At 38.3% G+C, this 19,145-nt stretch overlaps 1 protein-coding gene and 1 pseudogene across 5 annotated transcripts in view; one reads left to right on the top strand and one right to left on the bottom strand.

Moving 5' to 3' along the window:
- The window catches only part of PHF20 (PHD finger protein 20), a 104,858-nt gene that overhangs the window by 26,402 nt on the left and 59,311 nt on the right, over positions 1-19,145 (top strand). For all 5 annotated transcript variants that reach the window (XM_036229453.1, XM_036229452.1, XM_016127246.2 and 2 more), the window contains exons 3-5: positions 7,589-7,760; positions 8,916-9,000; positions 16,506-16,585. In XM_036229453.1, coding sequence (XP_036085346.1) covers positions 7,589-7,760; positions 8,916-9,000; positions 16,506-16,585 — 337 coding nt within the window. The remainder of the gene's footprint in view (positions 1-7,588; positions 7,761-8,915; positions 9,001-16,505; positions 16,586-19,145) is intronic.
- On the bottom strand, positions 10,121-10,239 carry LOC118610259 (annotated as a pseudogene).

The following is a 19,145-nucleotide window of genomic DNA, read 5'->3' as shown; positions in this document are numbered from 1 at the left end:
AGAATGTTCTCATGACATAGCACCTGGCTTCCCTCAGAATGGGGAATCTAATAAGTAGCAATGCTCTGTGTGTGTGTGTTAAAATATACATAACATAAAGTTTACCATTTTAACCATTTTAAGTGTACAGTTCAGTGACATTAGGTACATTCATATTGTACAATCATCATCACCAGAGCTTTTTTATCTTTCCAGACTGAAACCCTGTACCCTTTAAACAGTCACTCCCTAGTCTTCCTTTCCTCAGCCCCTATTCTGGATGTTTCTTATGTGTGGAATCGTATAGTACTTGTCTTTTCTTGACTGTCTTATTTCACTTAGTATAATATTTTTAAGATTCACCTATATGGTATAGCATATTTCATAATTTCATTTCAAGGCTGAGTAATAAATATCTCATTGTTTGGTTTTATCACATTTTGTTTATCCATTCATCTGTCAATGGACACCGGGTTACTTCTACTTTTTGACTATTGTAGATAATGCTGCTATGACCATTGGTGTACAGATATCTGTTCGAGTCTCTGCTTTCAGTTCTTCTGGGTATACACCCAGAAGTAGAATTACAGCAGTGTTTTTTATAACCCAGCATTGCAATCCAATACAGTCATTTCCACCACATTTTATTTGTTAGAAAGGAGGCCTCATTCAAGAGGATGATTAGGCTCCACCTTTTAAAGGAAGGGGTGTCAATTGCAGACATAGTTTAAAGCTACTATAACTGCCTTTTTGAGAGTGATCATATAATGCTAGGTTAATTGCAAATACACACACACTAAAATTCTTTAGTAGTACTTGATTATATGGTTTTCATCTTGATCAATACATCCCAACCTTTTTCATGTCATTGCTCACTTGTAATCCATTTGTATCCTCTGGGCTGGGAAGCTCTGATACGGATGGTCCAGATTATGGAAAGGCACAATAAAACGTTCTTCATGGAAACCTGATGGACCATCAGCTCTGTGCTCAGCAACACCCAGTGGTCCATGAAACTGCTACTGGGAAACACTCATTTAGGGCATTTGTACAGTAGCTGTGGAATCCATAAGGTTCCTGTACAGCTCTCGGCGCAGAGTTACTGTTTCCTTTCTCACCTTCGGTTTCCCGCACTTCCTTGTCTTTTTTTGTGCTTTCTTTCCTCTACCTATGCTGATTTACTCATATTGCACACTTTCCCAGGAATAGTCTCCAGCCTCACTGCCTCCTGGATCACCTGGAAAATGCCTATTCATCTTCCAGAATTGGATTATTGCCCTAGAACTAGCCTCTGGTTCCTCTGTACCCTACTCTGACTTTGTCTGTTGTCGTATGTGTAATACTTTATTAAGATTATTTGTGCATGTAGACATGTTTATTCTCCCTGAGAATACTGAAGATACACATGTCTTTAGGGGATGTCTGTTGTCTCCTACGGAAGCAAGATAGAAACATTAGCAAGTAAACAGAAACAAGTGAAATAATTGCAGATTGGAGTAAATGCTATGAAGGAAGCAAGTGGGAAACTGACACAGACTGGAAGGAAATGGGAGCTACTTGAGACAGTGTAGTCAGGGATCCTGAGGCTGCAGGAGGGGAAGGCTGTTGCCTGGGAAGAGTGGGCAGGGGAAGTGTTGCAGGTAAAGTGAGGAGACTAGGTGTGGTAAGCTGTATGGTATGTCTGAGGAAATACGTCTTGTAACAGTCTGTCTCCTTCTGCCAGCTGCTGTGGTCACACATCTTATATATACTTCCTGGCCCATACACTTCCTGGCACAGATTAGGTACTCAGAAAATGTCTGAAATTGATGAATTTCTCTTCTAATTTTTGTCTATTCTACTTTTCTCTTTATGTTTGATTGGCTACACGGGCCATCTGTGGCTTTTTGGTTGGCTTAATGACCATTTATACCACTTGCTTAAAGTGTTACCATAGTAACTGAATTTGCTGTGAAGTTGAGATTATCTGACCTTTCCAAGTTGAACTTTGGATAAATATGAGTTCTTGATACTTTTTGGGCTTTGAAAGAAAGCTCTTTTGTTACTAATTTAATTTTATCATGGGGATCTCAGCGCATGTGCATATAACCCTTCCAATTTGACAGTTTTCTTACTGGGATCTGTTTGTTTGACATCTACAACATGGATATCATTGGTTATTTTGATGATTCACCTTGGTTTGTGTGTGTATTCCTATTGCTCTTTTGTGGCTCTAGGTAATCATAATCATATCTTCTTAAAAATTACATCTGATGAACATTTATTGAATGCAGAACACTGGAAAAAATTTAAACATTTAGCAAACACCTGTCTTTGTCAGGTTCACCACAAGTGCTAAGTCATTTTCTCTAAAGCCACTTTCCCATTTCTCCTCCAGTACCTTATGAAAAAATTTAAAGCAAGTTTCCACTAAATTGCTGCCTCTGAGGAAGGCGAGCATAGGAATTATATTTGGATAATTAAGGAAGAGATTAGGAAGTGAGTTGTAGGAAATGTACTTTAAAAAGAGAAGAGTCCATTCAGGTGCTTTAGAGGGGCTGGGGGAGAACATGCAGAAACGTAGACTGTCCAGGCCAGGTGTGCTGTGGAAAGACAATACCTCTCTCCCATCTGATCCTGGTTATGGAGTATAGGCAGGCCAGATATTTCCAGGGCTATACTCATTTACTCTTTTCTCTTCAGAGATGGAGTGTTCTTGGTCTCTTTACTTGCCGAGAGGGGTGGGGAAATTCTGAGGATTCCACTAAACTTCTCTTGGGCTCTTGCCACTCTAGATGTCCTGATGTTTGGTCATCTATTTTGTATCTCTAGCAGTTTGTCTCAGAAAGCAAACTTAGGAATGTTTGTTGAATAATGGAATCAATAGGGTGTAGATTCTGCCCCATAAAGTGCTTAGCAATCTAGTATTTTATTTGTATTTGCCATTTAGTCCTGTTTGTGACTTGAGTTTGAAATGTTTTTGAGTCTTAAGCTCTTTTCTTCAAAGGAGAACTATTGATTTTAAATACTTAAATTATATCTGATGATCATTTCAAACTCTTGCTAGTTTAGGCAAAATTAACTCAAGAATAGGTAGAAAAGTTGACCAGAGTAGTAACCATAGAAGTAATGGAAAAGGTAGATAAAGAGAGCTAACTTATGAAAAGGGCCCAGAGTAAGTTGTTTCACAGAAAATGAAATAAAACTTCTTAGTCTATTCTATGAGGTTAGCATAGCCTAACACTAAAACTGGGCAGGATGGGCATAATACAAGTCTTACTTATAAAAGAGACAGCAAAACTTGTCAATAATATACTAGAACCCAAGACAGACACATGTTAATGAATGACACACACAACCAAATATGACTTATTTTAGCAGGGTAATGATAACAAATTTAGGAAATCTGTTATTTTCGTATAGGATAAGAGAGAAAAGCTCTGTAATTATCTTGACAAAGTCTCAAAACCTATTCTTGATGAAACCTTGGTAAATTAGGTATAGAGGATAACTTCACAAACTTTATTAAAGTTCTTACACTTAACGATGAAATACTGGAGACATTTTCATTAAAGAGAAGGATGCTGATGATCTGCTAATTTTGAGCATCATCTTAGAAGCAATAATCAATATGATAACACAAGAAAAATAAATGGCAAGTATCAATATTGAAAATGAGAGAGTATCATAATTTGAATATATGATAGTGTATGTGGACAGTGCAAAGGAATTAACTGTTAAAACACTGGATAGAGTTTGAATTGTTTAAAAAATAGTGTAACAAGGTATACAATGAGAATGATTGATTCCATTTTTTTAATCTATCCTATACCCATTCTACCCCCTATAGTAACCAGTTTTATTAGCTTCCATCCTACCAGTGTTTCTTTATTTAAATACAAGCGAAAACATATACTTTTATTTTCTTCTTTTGTAACATAAAAGGTATAATAAGATATGCACTTTCTGTAGCTTGCCTTTTTAAACTTAATAAATTTATCTTAGGAATCTTTATCAATTCATAGCGTTCTCATTTTTTTTAAGGCCACATCATATTCTATTTTGTGGGCATGGCATATAGTGTATAAACCCAATAACCATTTAGCTATTGATTGATATCTGCCCATTAAATACTTTTCAAAACTTTAAATTTAGAAGTATTTACTTTTACTTAGAAGTATTATTAACTAATTCCATTCTTGTTAACCTTGCCACATCTTCTCAAGCTCCATTTATAGTTGTCCGAGTATTAAGTTGAATCAATAAAATAGTTTTAAAACTTAATTTATGTGTCTTGTTTTCCTCAAAGGCAGGGGGCAGAACACATATGTCTTATAATTCCTTGTAAGACCTGGAAAGTCACTTCATAAAGTTCTGTTGACTGATGAAGTTGAGCTGTTCCCAAGGCAACTAGCAGTTGTGATCCACCATGTCTTAATTGGGTTGATTTCTAAGATCAGCTGTGTCTGTTTTCCGAAATGCAGTTGAGTTTCTCCATCCTCTATGAGTGACTTGCATCCTTGTCATACTTTAGGGAAGTAGGAAGAACCACCTTCTTAGAAAACCTTGTTGGCCCTTGGTTACTGTTGATCCTCCTGGAGAGTTTTGTGTAGTCTGCAGGTAGTGGGATGCCTATGCCCTGTGGATTTTTTTGAGCAAGGGAGAAGCTTTAGGGTACCGAGGGCCCAAAGGTCCTTCAAATTCCGAGTGTGTGCAGTAGAGTTGCTAGCTTAGGAATTTGGAATTGATTCTGTGGATCCAGACTTACCAGACTTTTAAAAGGCACTGGCAAGTGCAAGCTCAAAAGAATTTTGGGTTTATCCTGAGGTTGCCAACTTTTTATTTTGCCCAAGTAAGGATATTTAAAATAAGTATATAATTATATACATTTTATAGTTAATACATGCTCATGGTACGGCATTCAAAACATACAAAAGGATATACATTGAATAAAATAAGTCTCATACTTCCTCTCCAGTTTCTTAACTATCCAGTTCCCCTCCCAAGAGGCAAACCGGTTGCTTGATCATCCTTCCAGAGATAGCCCACGCATATAAAAACAGGTACGAATGTATTGGCTCTCTCCCCTCCCCCAAATAAATAATAGTGCATTCAGTACTGTTTTGCATCTTGCATCTTGAGTTGTTGGTCCCCACCCCCACCACACTTTTCTTATAATTAAAAAAAAACAAAACAGTATATGGAGAGCCACCTCATTGTTTTTTTAATGGCTACATAAATTTAGTAAGGGTATTAAAAATAAACAATTACCATTGTTTTAATTAAAAAGTACATTTAAGTACCAAAAGTTAGAAAGAATGTGAATTTTGTATAAAGAAGAGTTCTGTAAATTAAATAAATTTAATTTTGTGAAAAGTTAATTTTGTGCATTGGTCCAAAGGCCTGTTTTTGAAAACTATTACTAGAGATAGTGAATCATTAAAGAAAGGGCTTTGAATAGGAGTGTTTTAGGGCAGGTCGTGTTATCTTTAGGGAGGCTCACCAGTCTCTGGTAGGCTGAATGATAGGGCCTGAGGAATATAATTAAGATATCCATGTCCTTCTCTCCATTTTACAGAGGAATCTCTTTTGTCTCCTGCAATGGTACTGTTCAGTTCATCAGATCGTACAATTAGCCATTCTGCTGTCAAGACATCCTGTATTTATAGCAACTGTATGTCAGTTGGTTTAGAGTAGGGAGACTAGTTTCAGGGCTGTTTATTCCTTCTGTTGATATTTTTGAGCAATGAATGCATGCATAATACAATTAGGAATATTGAAAAGCATATCTTATCTGTCCTATGTGAGAAATACCAACATGAAGTGATGGAGGCCTAAACTCAGAGAGTGACTGAAATTGGAATGGATAGCTAGAGTTTGAGAGCCTTGGGATTGAAGAATTTTTAGGACATGTAACCTTTGGGAAGACTAGGAAGAGTGGAATTTATATGCTGAACATTTATTGAATGCCCAGTATCTGCAGACTACTGTGATTAACACCAAGCAAACTGCCTTAGAGGATACTAGGGTAGGATTGAAGAGGACACAGTATACAGACACAAGGAGCAGGCCTATTCATGTAGGTGGGACATATTTATTATGCAGGGTACTAGGTGCTAGATACAAGAAAGGAAGGAAATGTGCAAAATCCAAGTTGTAGGGAGAAAATATTGGTAGGATCTAAATTTTCTCAGTCTAGAATAACAGTCTAATTAATATAAGAGAACCCTTGCATGCAATATATATTTTTCTTTACTTTTAACCTTTTATTTATTTTTGGAATAAGCAATATATTTCTGTGATTGAAAAATGAAGACGTATTGAAAGATATACTGCAAAAAGTCTCCCTCTCACTTTTGTCCCTCCCTGCCCCCATACCCACTTCCGCTCTTGTACCAGTCTAGTTTACAAATGCTGGAAACAGAAACCACTCTGGGTACTTGAACCACAAAATGATTTAACCCAAGAAATTGGATACTTAAAAAATTGTTGGAAGAGGTGGAGGAATGGAGCTCAAAGGGACTGCTCTTAGAGTATCAGTTTGGAGAACCTACCCCTGAAGCTGTGAATTGGAGGTCAGGAAGCCACTACTGCCACTGCCACCTCCACCACTGCTGCTTAATACTCAGGAAGCCAGTGACTAGACATTATCCCCTTGCTACTGCAGACCAGCACATCAGTGTTACTTGAAGTGTGTTTAGAGTTCTTCAGCTCTAGCTTCACCTACTGAATCAGAATCTGCATTTTAAGATGTCTTGATGATTTGTATTACATGAAAGTTTGAGAGGCCTTGCACTGGAGCTTTGGGTTTCGCCATTACAGTTGCCTCCAAACCCACAAGTCTGTGTGACCTTGACTACCATTTGTAAAGGAGTTAGGGAAATGTAGTTGTTGGTTTCTTCAGCTGTCAGTCCAGAAGGAGGGTAGAATGGAGATTGAAAGAGCCCATCTTCTGAACTGACCATACTTCCACAAGTAACCGTTGTTAAGTTTCTTGTGCATCTTTCTAGATATTTTATGCATATTTGCACAGATACAAATATATATTTTTCATTAAAAAAACACAATAGCCTACCATATTCATTGTTCTTTACCTTGCTCTTTTCATTTAATAATTCATCTTGGGAGAACTTCCCATATCATGACATAGAACCATCTTGTTCTTTTTAACAACTGCATGGTTTTCCGCCTTATGGAATACAACATTCTTAAAATGAGACTGTCTAATACAATCTGGTTGCATGATCATTCTGATTTATTGGCACATGTAAAATATAATGTTTACTTCCTGTCTCCTTTGTGCTCAGGTCTTATGTGTTTTGTCATCTTGTTTAACTTGCACTACAGCTGAATGTGCTGGGTGTCCTTCCTCCACTTCTCATGAGAGAACTTTGTAAGGTTAACTTAATAATTCATAAACTAAGGAATAATAGCAAGGCTGAGATTTGTACCCCATGTCTGTTAGCCTTCATAATTTATGATTTTACCCAGTTATGCAGAGCTTCTAAATGGTATTGTTTATTTAGTACTTTGTTAACCTACTCCTTTGGGAAGAGGTTTGGAAGGGTACTGTTTTAGATATTTTGAGTGGATATTAAAGGCATTTCAATTTTTTTTTTTCCTGACTCAGGTATCCAGCTCACATAGAAGATATTGATTACGAAGAAGGAAAAGTACTCATCCATTTCAAGCGTTGGAACCATCGCTACGATGAGTGGTTCTGCTGGGACAGTCCTTATTTACGCCCGTTAGAGAAAATACAGCTAAGGAAAGAGGGCTTACATGAAGAGGAAGGACCTTCTGTGAGTAACTGATCTGGGAAGTTCTGTAATGAGCTGGATCAGTCATTGGGTACTTTATGTTTTAGCCTTTGATGTTGAGTGTGAAAGTCAGTAGCAGCTGGGGACTGATCTTTATTTAGGCCTTTCGTTGTAACCCTGAGATCTCTAGGGCACCTGGGGCTCTTAAAGAATCTCAGTTGTCATCTGCTTATATGATGTTATTGATGTGACAACTGATAAACTAATTTGGTTAAGACTGCATTGATGCTGAACAGGGACCTTATATCTGTCTTTGATACCACTGTGTCCCTTTAGGTCATTGATTAAGCTGATCTGCTCTTTGATCATTGATTAAACAATCATTCCACATGGAGTACTGTACCAGTTTTATATCAAGGTCTTTTATAAGCCCTTGAAAAACTTGAAAGCGATTGGACTCTGTTCCTGTTTTCTAAATTTCATCAGTATGCTTGGAACTTTTATTGACTTCAGAATAAAGGATGAAGTATTAGTTTTGAGTTTTCTAAACAGACATTGAGACATCTGTAGAGATCCTGCTGCCTTTGGATCTGACTCAGCCCTGGATTCTGTTTTCCATTATAAGTCTGACCAGGGAACTTGAACTCTTGCTAGTTCCCCCTCCCCCCCTCCCCCCCTTCCCACATTTAGGATTATTCACTGTTGTCCAGTTTGATTACACAATATTTATTCTTCAAAATATATCAATGCAAACTGTGTACTGGGAAAACAGTATGAAATATTAAAGATGAATGGATGCCAATGGGTTCTTTGGCAAAAGACCCTTTCAAAGTGTGGGTGGCTTAAATGGCATGAATGCTACTTTCCTCAAAATGAAGTAGCCTCATTCCTTCCAGCTTATATACCGAGTTTGTTCCTGGGTTGTCCTGGGCCCTTAGACTCATATTCATGGACAGGGTAGGATTATCATCAGTGCTGTGCTGCACTGCCCACCCCTCCTAGATGACGTCTCCTAGGAAGAGTCTTATGTCCAGCCCTTTTGTTTTGACGTCTAGTACTGAAATGCAGAAATGTCTGTCTTCATCCCAGTAGCCATCTCCCTTTCCCACTCTTGTGAATCCCAGTCTCTTTTATGAATTCTGGTACCGTGTGTGCCGTGCGAAATTGAATTGGTAACAGGATCTTTTTTTTTTTTAGGGATTTCAGATAAATGAGCAGGTCCTTGCTTGCTGGTCTGATTGTCGTTTTTATCCAGCCAAAGTCACTGCTGTTAACAAGGATGGTAAGGCATTTGAGTTGTAATTATTTTTACTCATGACTTGGGGAGTTTGTATTAGAGTTTGGTAGTATATTTTCAGTATGTATGTATTGCCAGGGAATCCTCTTTAAGTTAATCATTGTGTCAGGAGTTAGGAAGAAATTACAAATGGAGAGACAGCTGGGTTAAATATGGTATTTTTAAGGCTTTGCCTCCTAAATTTTAGTCATATTTTTCTAAAATAGTCATGGTTCATCTGTCACTCTGCTGGGAAATGTGTAGGTTCTTGCTGTCTAGGAGTTCCTAATGTAATTGACAAAGTAAGCCCCAAATATTTCTTTTACTTATTTGTGAATAGCCTATATTTTAAGCCGTTTCTATCAGTATGATTATAGTATATTCATGATCTCTGTAGTGAATATTTAGGTTAATCAGGCCTCTTAGTTCTAATCTTAGGAGTGACTGTAAGGCCAGAATGGCTTTTTATTCAGTGAAGTCGTTCAAGCACTTATTCACCACTCTGCTAAATTCCAGACCTTGGCCTGACTAAGAAGTTTTGTCTGAGAATATATTAAAATGGTCAGAGATGAAAATACATTAGCATGTAGCAGAAATTTCAGTTTCTCTGTTGCTACATTCACCCCTACCCGCTCCCCACCAGCCGTTAGACCAGTGTGGGTTAATAGATGTGGGCTAACTCGTGTACCAGATGTTGGTTATCCTTCAAGCACAGCCCTCTTGCTTTTAGGCCTCTAAAGCAAGGTTGTATCTTCTAAGTTATCTAAGCTGTTACTACTCTTTCAGTTCATGGTTGAGTAAATCTTTGGATAGTAAGTCTTTTTGTTTCCTTAAATTACTTTTATAAGCTTGTGTTCAAAGTAGAATCCTGTTACTACTATTCCTATGTATCATATTAACCTCAAAACTTATTTAGAGAAAAGCTTATATGTTATTAAACTGCCTCAAATCATTTTAGTAAAAGACATAGTTTACTTTTTTAAAAAAATTTTTTTAATCTTATTTTTTATTTTTTTAGGCGAGGCAACTCTTGGTTGACCTCACAGATTGCAAAGACCTTGTCAGCTTACAATTCCTTATCTATCTATCTATCTACCTACCTACCTACCTACCTATTTATTTTACATGCCTACAGCACTTGGTCTTCCTAGGTGGTCTCCCATCCAAGTTCTAACCAGGCCCAACCCTGCTTAGCTTCCAAGATCAGACGGGATCAGGCTTGTTCAGGGTAGCATGGCTGTAGACCATAGTTTACTTTTTCAGTCTCATTTTCAAGATTAATAATTTTTTCTGCTCTTAGTGGATTTAAATTATATAATATGAAATACGGGTGTTCTTCGCACACATAGGTGTGTTTCTGAAAGTCTATTAAGTTGATTTATTCTGATCAAGTCATGTTTCCTTTCCAGTAGAATCCACTGGAGGTGTGCCCCCTTAAGAAAATGGCTGCCCCTTAGAGCAAATGGAAGTTGTGGTTAGTAAATGGGTGACACTGTAAGACAAAGGAGGTAGCAGAAAGGAAGCAACATTTCTCTTTTGTTCCAGTGATGTTCCAGAGTCACATGGAGGACAGATAAGAGGAAGGGAATTGGATGAGGGTGTGACAGAGGGGGCAGATTGAGGAAGGAGGTGTTGGAGGACCCCTGGGAGCTGTGTCACATGGGGAGGGGAGTATCTTGGTGGAGGCAGTAAAGGCTTAGGAACCTACTGTTTGTATCTGATATCTGCAGAGCCCAGAGGTTAGCATCATAGATTAAAAAACAACAACAAATCTAGTTCAAGGCAGAATGAAGTAGATATTGAGATAGAGCCACCAGTAGGAGGCAGGGCAGGAGCAGATGGTGCCGATAAATAATAAGGGGAGTAGGGAGGGACCCCTGTCTTCAGTTAATGGCTTTTTTTGTGTAGGTGAGTCTGAAATCTTTTGAAATAATCATTTAAGGACTAACAGTCATTGGCTACATTATTAGCCATAGTTATTTAAGATTTTTAAATGTCTTTTAAACTAGGCAACTAGAGCTGTACCGTTGTTTAAAGAACTCTTTTCAGATTATTTCCTCCATGAGCTAAAATTATAGGAGGAAGAGGCTTGAGGTAATCCTCCTTCCTAAAAGGTCATTTGCTGCCCTAATGTGTGGGTTCTGTAAGCTCTGAATTCTGTCTGGTGAATTTTGGTTAATTGAAGTGAGTGGAGATTTCTGTTAAGACCTGTTTTCTTGCATTCTTGACTCTGAAGTTCGATATTATGCTCTAACCCCTTACTGGTTCTTGAGACTAATTGGAATGGGGGAGGAGAGGAAGAACTAGGGAAGGGGAAGTTCTAAAGGTTAGTGGACTTGTGAGGGAAAGCTTGTCTTTGTGGGAGCTCAGATATTTTGAGATGAGATAATGACCCTTAGGTGCTGCTTTTGGGTTAGATTCTATCTATGAGAGCTGGCAGACAGTTTCTAATTCATCATGATTTATTCTAGCAATTGCAGGATTGGGAAGGACAGTGTTGGGCTCTCTTTTCACTCTTTCCCTGGTATTTTCTGCCCTACCTCAGTGTCATCTGTAGCAGGAGCCACCACAGCTTAAAGGCGCTGTGAGTAGAAGCTCTGCTGGCAAGGTACCCCTTTATTTCTTGTAAAAGTCATTCTGTCTTGTTAGTGCTGCCAGGATAGTGAAGCCACATTCTGTAGATTCATCTTTGGAAGGCTTGGTCTGGTTTTCTTGCCACTCTGAACCTCTTTGGTGGTTTTGCTGAGGCTGAGCGTTCACTGAGCAGGTTGGTGGGTGGTGGCTCCAGCTGGAGTGGAGAACAGTAGCTGCTGGTATCAGGAGCCTGGCATGATTGAATTACAACTGAATAGCAAACTTAGAGTTTTTTTTTTTTTCTCCTTAGAGATTTTTAAGGGGATTATTTAGCACTTGGAAACTGAGGAAGGCAATGCCATGTTATTTAGCTCTTTTCACCTGGAATGGCTCTTTGGCGGTGGTAATTAAGCATCATTTAGTGGGAAGGCAGCCACACCTAGTAGACCCTCAGTCTGTGTCGGAGTAAAAGACGGGCTTCTGCTTCCAGGGAATCTTTATTTGGAAACCACCTCTGGTGAGTTCACCTCAGCTCTTTGCTGGGGCTACTCAGTTCCCACTTTTTACAATGGGGATAGCCAAGTCACTTTTCTCTCAGGGCGTTGTGCCCCCAGCTGTGGATGACGCTGCTTTGCAAGGCATTCTCTCTGGGGGAAACTGAAAGTAGGTTCCCATTTACAGCAAAATGAGGAATTTGTTCCTTCCTGTTGATCTGTGGTTCTTTATCTCTAGTGAGCAGGCTAATCAGGTCCCTCTTCCTTCAAGTTATGCATATTCTTAGATTATGTGTCCCTTACCCCCAGATCAGTCTCTTTGAATCAGTGCCTAAAGTCTATGTTTAAGGAGATTATATGGAAATGGGCTTATTTCTAGGGTCTCAGGTTGAAGCTGCTACTATTTTTTGTTTTCTCCATGCTATAACTGATCCTGCATTTGAAATGTGGGGATGTTGGGACTATGTGAACAGCTTTGCACAGAGATAAAAGGAAGATTCAGGCCCCCACATATAAAAAGCCAAGTGCTAGCTTGGCTTTTCTGTGGGGGGCAGGGATTGGTGCTTCTGTTTTAAAGTGAATTGGTAGATGATGGTAGTTAGAACCACTTATTGAACCCTTTGCTCTGTGACAGTCCCTTTGCTATTAATATCCATATCTGATTTTGTTTAGTTCTTCACATAAACATGGAAAGTTTGTTGCCATCAACTCTGTCCTCATTTTAGATGAAGAACTAAGCTCACAGGAGAAAATGCTTGAGGGTACAGAGCACATGCGTAAATGGCAGAGCTAAAATCTGAATGGAGGTCCATGGGACTTTAGAGTTTCCGAACCACTGTTCCCATAGTACCAGGCTGCCTCTCTGGAGCAGGGTTTTTCTAAACCGCAGTAGTCATCAGAGCAGATGTTCACTGAGGGAATGTTAGTGTGTGCACACACTCATGCGTCAGAGATGATGGTAGGGTGGGTGTAGATGGTCTGTACTTTCTGGAGTTGGCAGCGCCTTAATAACCCTTGATTCGTAGACAGTCTCTGGTCCCAGTCCCTGGTTGGTGATTATGGATAGTTCACTGCTATTGCTCTGGACTCATTTGAGTTAGAAATTGAAGAAGTTGGAATAAATGAACATTTTTGGAAATTGTCCACAGAACCTAAGCCTATTATGTAAAAACTGCTAAGAAGAAAAGACTAAGAGGGAAAGGGAGGCATGCCTGTAGATATGTGGGTATCCCTCTGCCCACCCCTTGAGACACATCTGTGGAAACCTCAGGACTTTGAGAAGCCATATTTGAAAACTTTTTCAAGTCTTCTATTTATGGCATTCTGGAATTCTCTGACTGCTGGAGAATGAGTGGGATAGAGAAAAGGCCCTAGAGTCACAGTTATGGTAGATTTAAAGAGCAACAGAAATCTATCCTATTCAGAGTGACCTGTGTATCTCTTTCTTCTTGGTCCTAGAGAAGATGAGCTTTCTGTGGATCTCTAGTTTGGCTCCTACCTCCCTTCTGCTGTTATTGGCTGCTGTAAGGTTGTCGGATATGCTGAGTTCTTAACTCCCAAGAGGAGAAGGCCAGGAAGCTTTGTTTCACCTGGCAGTATAAGGACAGGGGCTTCTTACGGGAGCCTGAGCTAGGAGGTCTTTGTGTTGAGGATGCGCTTATTTTGAATTCTGTCATTTACATGTTATTGGTTAGATGTTGTCTGTGGCTGTGGGAGAGCTTTATTGTCAGCTACCCATGGGAGAATTCAATGGGAAGATACTGTTATATGTGAAACCATTAAAGAAGATTTGGGAAGTCTATCTAGGCCACTGTTGTCCATGAGATGTATTTTGTTCCCACTGATTTATTGAAGTCCAAGTTAGGGTGTGTACATGATCAAGGGAGGAAGTTTCAAGATCATCCCTTGTAATCCTTTGGAAGTAAGAAGGGTCAGGGCCAGGATATTGATTGCAATCTAAGGACAGTGGCCCCTGAGCACCTTTGGCTGTCCTTTGGGTCTTTTCAGGATGGCCGGTTGTGCTCTGCACCTATGGTTTGAACTTTAGGCTAAGGAACTTGGGGAATAGGCAGTGTGGGATGATAGGATAAGACTTGGTCAGAGGTCAGCAGACAACTCGGGTTCTAATCCTAGCTTTGTTTTAAAATTATCATGGAACTCAGGGCACAGCCCTTCATCTGAGGCATCCAATTGAGCTTGTCATCAGGGGTAAGGTTCAAAATTGACCTCAAATAGCTGAAAATGTACTGTTGGTTATATTAACATTGTCCTTCAGGATGTTTGAAATGTCTATAAAAATGGACAGTTTTCATTTTGATGTAACTGATGCTGAACTTTCTTTGTCGAAAAACTATTGAAAGTGTAGGTTTGGGTGGCTAGTCAGCACTCTTAATATTAATGATTTCATGGGAATTGGGTCCTTAAAGTCCCCTTCCCCAACCCTCATCCTTAGGCTGGCTACAGCTGCCCCATAGTTGCTTGAAGAGGGGTGATTGGGAGTTCACAGCATTGCTTATCATTGCTCTATTGCTTGTCAACACTCTCACAATGGAGGCAGGAATACAGGAACCCAGAGCTTTGTTGTCAGTGCTCATCAGTCATTACTGAGCTGCCCTGTGTAGAATCCTTTACCATAGTCTGTCATCTAATTGCTTGTTTTAACCATCCAAGCATCATTATATATCCTTTTATCTAGCTTGTGTGCCAGCCATTTTCTTTCTGTGTTGATGACACTTGTGATAAATAATCACCTTTATAATTACCAGGAGTGTAGATCAGTGAGTAATTACTAATCGTTTACACTAGTGGTTTCAGGCTTTAGTGTGTACTAGAACATCTGAAGGACTTGTTAAAACACACATTTCTGTGTCACACTCCTAGACTCTGATTCAGCATATTGTGGGTGGGTAACTTGCATTTCTAATAAGTTACAGGAGTTGCTGATGCTGGTGGTCTGGGGACCGCACTTTGAGAAGCACTGGTCTACAGTGAGCCAGGTGCTCTGTGAGAGAGCAACTGGTTTGAGATATGGTCTGTGGCCTTGGAGAGCCTACCTTTGCTTTGAGATCTGCCTTCTATATTAAGGTAGACCTAAGTGTGCAACTCTGCAGGCCAGGAGCCAAATGAGTCTTTGAGAAATTCAGAGCAGGGAGAAATCTCCAGTAGCCAGAAGTCAGGAAGCTTTACAGAACTATTGTGGTCATTTGGGTGGGGGGGCTTAAGGATCAATGAGTGGCACATTCCAGGCAGTAAGTAAAATATTTGAATAAGACGTGGCGGTAAATATGTCACAAGGCAGTTTCAGTGGGTGGCAAGTAGCTAGTAACTTTGAGTTGGTAGGTATTGTATGCAGGAAATGAGAAATAAGATTTGGCAAGTAACTGGGCTCAGACCACATTGGACTTTGAACATTAGAGAGGAAGGCTTTCAACAGAGGTGGCTAGCCATTGATAGGGCCCTTTTTAGGACTGGAAGAGCAATGGGGTGGGGTGAGACAGAATGTGTAAGAAGGAAGTAACCAGCCAGAAAGTTTTAACGTCCTTGTTGGATTCTGCCGTTTTCATCAGCCTTCGTGTTTTTTTTTCTTTTTCCCTTCCATGTTAAGTGGGAAATTGGTCCTGACAATTGACCTTGTTTACCAGTGGTAAACCATTACGTGATTACCAGTGGTTCACTGGTAATCTTGACAAGATTAACTATGATTATTTTTTTAATCCCTGGGAAAATTAAAAAAAAAAAATGAACACGAGTGGGTTATAAGATGCAGAAGTTGGAAAGTGTTGGTTTGGGTGCAGCTAATGAGAACTTTTATGGTCAGATAACTTATTTGAGAAGATAAGATTATTTGGATTTCCAGCTTCATCATTTTTCAGCAGAGAGTGATTTTTGGTGGATATTTTTTTTCTAATGAAATAAAACTGGTAATGTATCAGGCACCATTTAGTGTTTTGGCTAAGTCTTCTATTTTTAAATATTGTAACATGAAGGTAATTCAGATGGATTTTGATATTAATGTGAACTCTAGAAACATTATACCTTTAGTAGATAGTCATGTTTCTTTTAAAGTCGAAAAGCTATTACTGTACCTAAGCCCATAAAATAAAGATTAAATGATAAAATTTAATTTACCCAGAAATAAGTCTGCGTTTTCTTTACATTCTTGTTTTACTGCTCTTTGTTCTAGGTTTAAATTCAGTGTAAGTTTTTACTTTAATGAAACTTCATAAAAATGAGGGTTTTTAAAAATGGATTTTGATCTGTATAGATAAAAAGAAAGGCAAAAATATTATTTTAGACATAAGTAAGACTTAAGACATAATTCTTAATCAATTTTTAATTACCATAAATTTATTATTGTGGTTGGTCTCCCTTGTTTTTATGCTTTGAAAAGTTTTGTCATTTTCATAAAACTGCAACTTAAAATGATATCTTTTTGAATTCTAGGTACTTACACTGTGAAATTTTATGATGGAGTAGTTCAGACTGTCAAACATATTCATGTCAAACCTTTTTCCAAAGATCAGGTGAGAAATGTGGTTTTGTGCTTTGTGGTACAAATAATGCTAACATCGTAGTTTTGTTACTCAAAGACATTACATTTATTGATGATGGCAAATCTTTGTTTCCTCCATCTGACAAAATTTCACCAGAAAATAGTACCCAGATATTTGGAAATTGTAAATATTTGTTTCTCTCGCCATTTCCTTTTAACACAGATTCTTCTTTTCAAAAGCACTGCATACTTGGCTACCATTGCTTGTTTCTGTTTTTCTCATTTTTTCTCGAAAGCGTCAGGTTATTTTTATTTCTCCATGTGCCCTGCTGCCAGAGCTGTTTATCCGTCACGGGGAATTTGCTGAACTGCTTGAGGAGATCTAATTATATTTTCTCCTCATCTGACTTTGTCTTTAAGCTCAGGACTATGACATGGTGGTTACGGAGCTGCAGTTTGGGATTTGGCGATCACTTGCGCTAGATGTGCTTGGTTAGAAAATTTTGTTTCCTTTTGTCCCAGGCATATATTTACCTGAGCATGGAGCCTGAGTTTTGATACTGGAAATAATGATGCACACAGATGCAGGCCATCTAGAATATTGCTTACTTTCTTCATGATTTTTTCCCCCTTTAGTTTTTTTTCATATTTGCATCTTAATGAAGTAGTTGAGGGGAAAGAGCAAAATTTGGATATTGATGTTTTTAAAAACTCTATTTCTAATTGTTACTCATCTCTTTGGTGTTTATTGAGGTGACCGTATTTGGTAATGCTGGAGCCTGTTGCATCTTTCCTTGTGATCAAATGCTTTTACTTATCACAGATTTTTGTAAATTTTTCTGTAAATATATATTTAGCAATGTCAAAGGATCATGATATTTTTGAAGATAACTTCAAGATATTTTTGCTTTTTACTGGTTTTCTTCAGAAAATTGACAAAATTATAAAGCTTTAGCCCCAGTGATGTTTCTCTTTGATCATTTGTCTGTCAGGAATCTAAGGAGGTACACAGTACTCTAAAATGTTATTTTGGTGTTCAATTTGGCGTTTTTTTCTTTTCTTTCTTTCTTTTTTTTGTGTGTTCAGTTCGTGGAATGAGTTAGTGTAGATAGAGGACCATATTAAGAACTTGTCCAGAATTGTCACATAGTATCCAGAACCTCTCCAAATGGAAGTCCAGGGCTCCAGATAACACATAGTTGAACTGTTTATTCTGTTGCCCTCAATAAACTGATTGATGGCACTCATGGTGCTGTAGGTTGGAGCTGGGCACCTTACTCAGTGTGGATTTGGGGGTGCTTCAGTTCTCAATTCCCAAATGCCTCCAAGTTTCTTACTTTATTTCAGACCTGGCACATGGTCAAGCACAGGCCCATGGTGCTTGTTTTTCTTTTCCAAGAAGATGTACTAGTTTAAATAAATGACTTTTCAGCTCTTTTCAGTCCTAATAATCTAGGATTTTGTAACAGCCACTTACAAAGCAAAAATTAAAAAAAAAAAAATCAGACAATTTTTAAAGCTTTTTTCATGTAGTATTAGAATAGATTGAGTTTTTTTTCTATGGAACCATGCTGTCCTCGATGTTTTGGTAAACTATATTTTAGGAACATTTATCTTTTTTTGAAGTTATAAAAACTACATGTTTGCTGTAGAAAATTAGGAAAGTACAGAAAAGCACAAAAAGTAAACTGTAATTTTATCATCTAGATACAATTGCTGCTAACTGTTAACATTTTGATGTATATCCTTCTCTTTTTGTTAAATATTTATGTATATACACATTTCTTTTCAAAATTAGGGTAATGTAGTAAATTACTGTACTATAGCTTGCTCTTTTAAAGAAATAACATTTTCCCAAGTTCCTTAATACTTTATGAGAATACAGCTTTTAATGGTTATGTAGTATTCTATAATACGTATGTAATCCTACTTTGTGTATCTGGCTCCCTAATGGTCATTTAAGGATATTTATAAATCTCGGTTCATAAGTCTGATTATTCTTATAGCAGATTCTGTTTCTAGGAATTTATTTTAGTTCAAAAGTATAAACTTAAGTCTTTTGACCCAAACTGCCACCACCACCTCATTCCCAGCTACCCACCCCCAGCTGGTTGCAATTTATACTTCTGCCAGCAGTTACTGAGGAAAGCTTGTTCTCAAACCTGGCTGCTTTCGGAAAAATTTTGACACTGGCAAAATATTTTCTTCCAGGCTATAATCACAAGGATTCTCCTTGTTTATTATTTTTCCCTATGGGACAAATTAAACTTTCATTCAGTGAGTTTATAGGCACTCCTTCCTGCTTTGAGCAAAGATCTGTGTGCCTAGTATGTGCTAGGTCTTAGGGATCTTATATAAATGTGATATGATGGACGTCAAGGTCTTGAAAGAGAGATACGTATACAAATAAAGTAATTGTAGTTTTGGAAATTCCAGAGCTTTTTGAGAATTGGCTTTATTATGAAACAGTCATCTAGGACACAAGATTTTTAAAATGAATTTTAAAGACAGTAATTGTGGATGAGGGTAACCAAGAAGCAGTATTTCTTCCTGATGGACAAAAACTCAGTAGCTCAAGAACACAGTAGGTG

Source organism: Rousettus aegyptiacus, unplaced genomic scaffold, assembly GCF_014176215.1.
Source record: "Rousettus aegyptiacus isolate mRouAeg1 unplaced genomic scaffold, mRouAeg1.p scaffold_m13_p_12, whole genome shotgun sequence".
Classification (NCBI taxonomy): Eukaryota; Metazoa; Chordata; class Mammalia; order Chiroptera; family Pteropodidae; genus Rousettus; species Rousettus aegyptiacus.
This window is presented reverse-complemented; position numbering and strand designations above follow the sequence as displayed.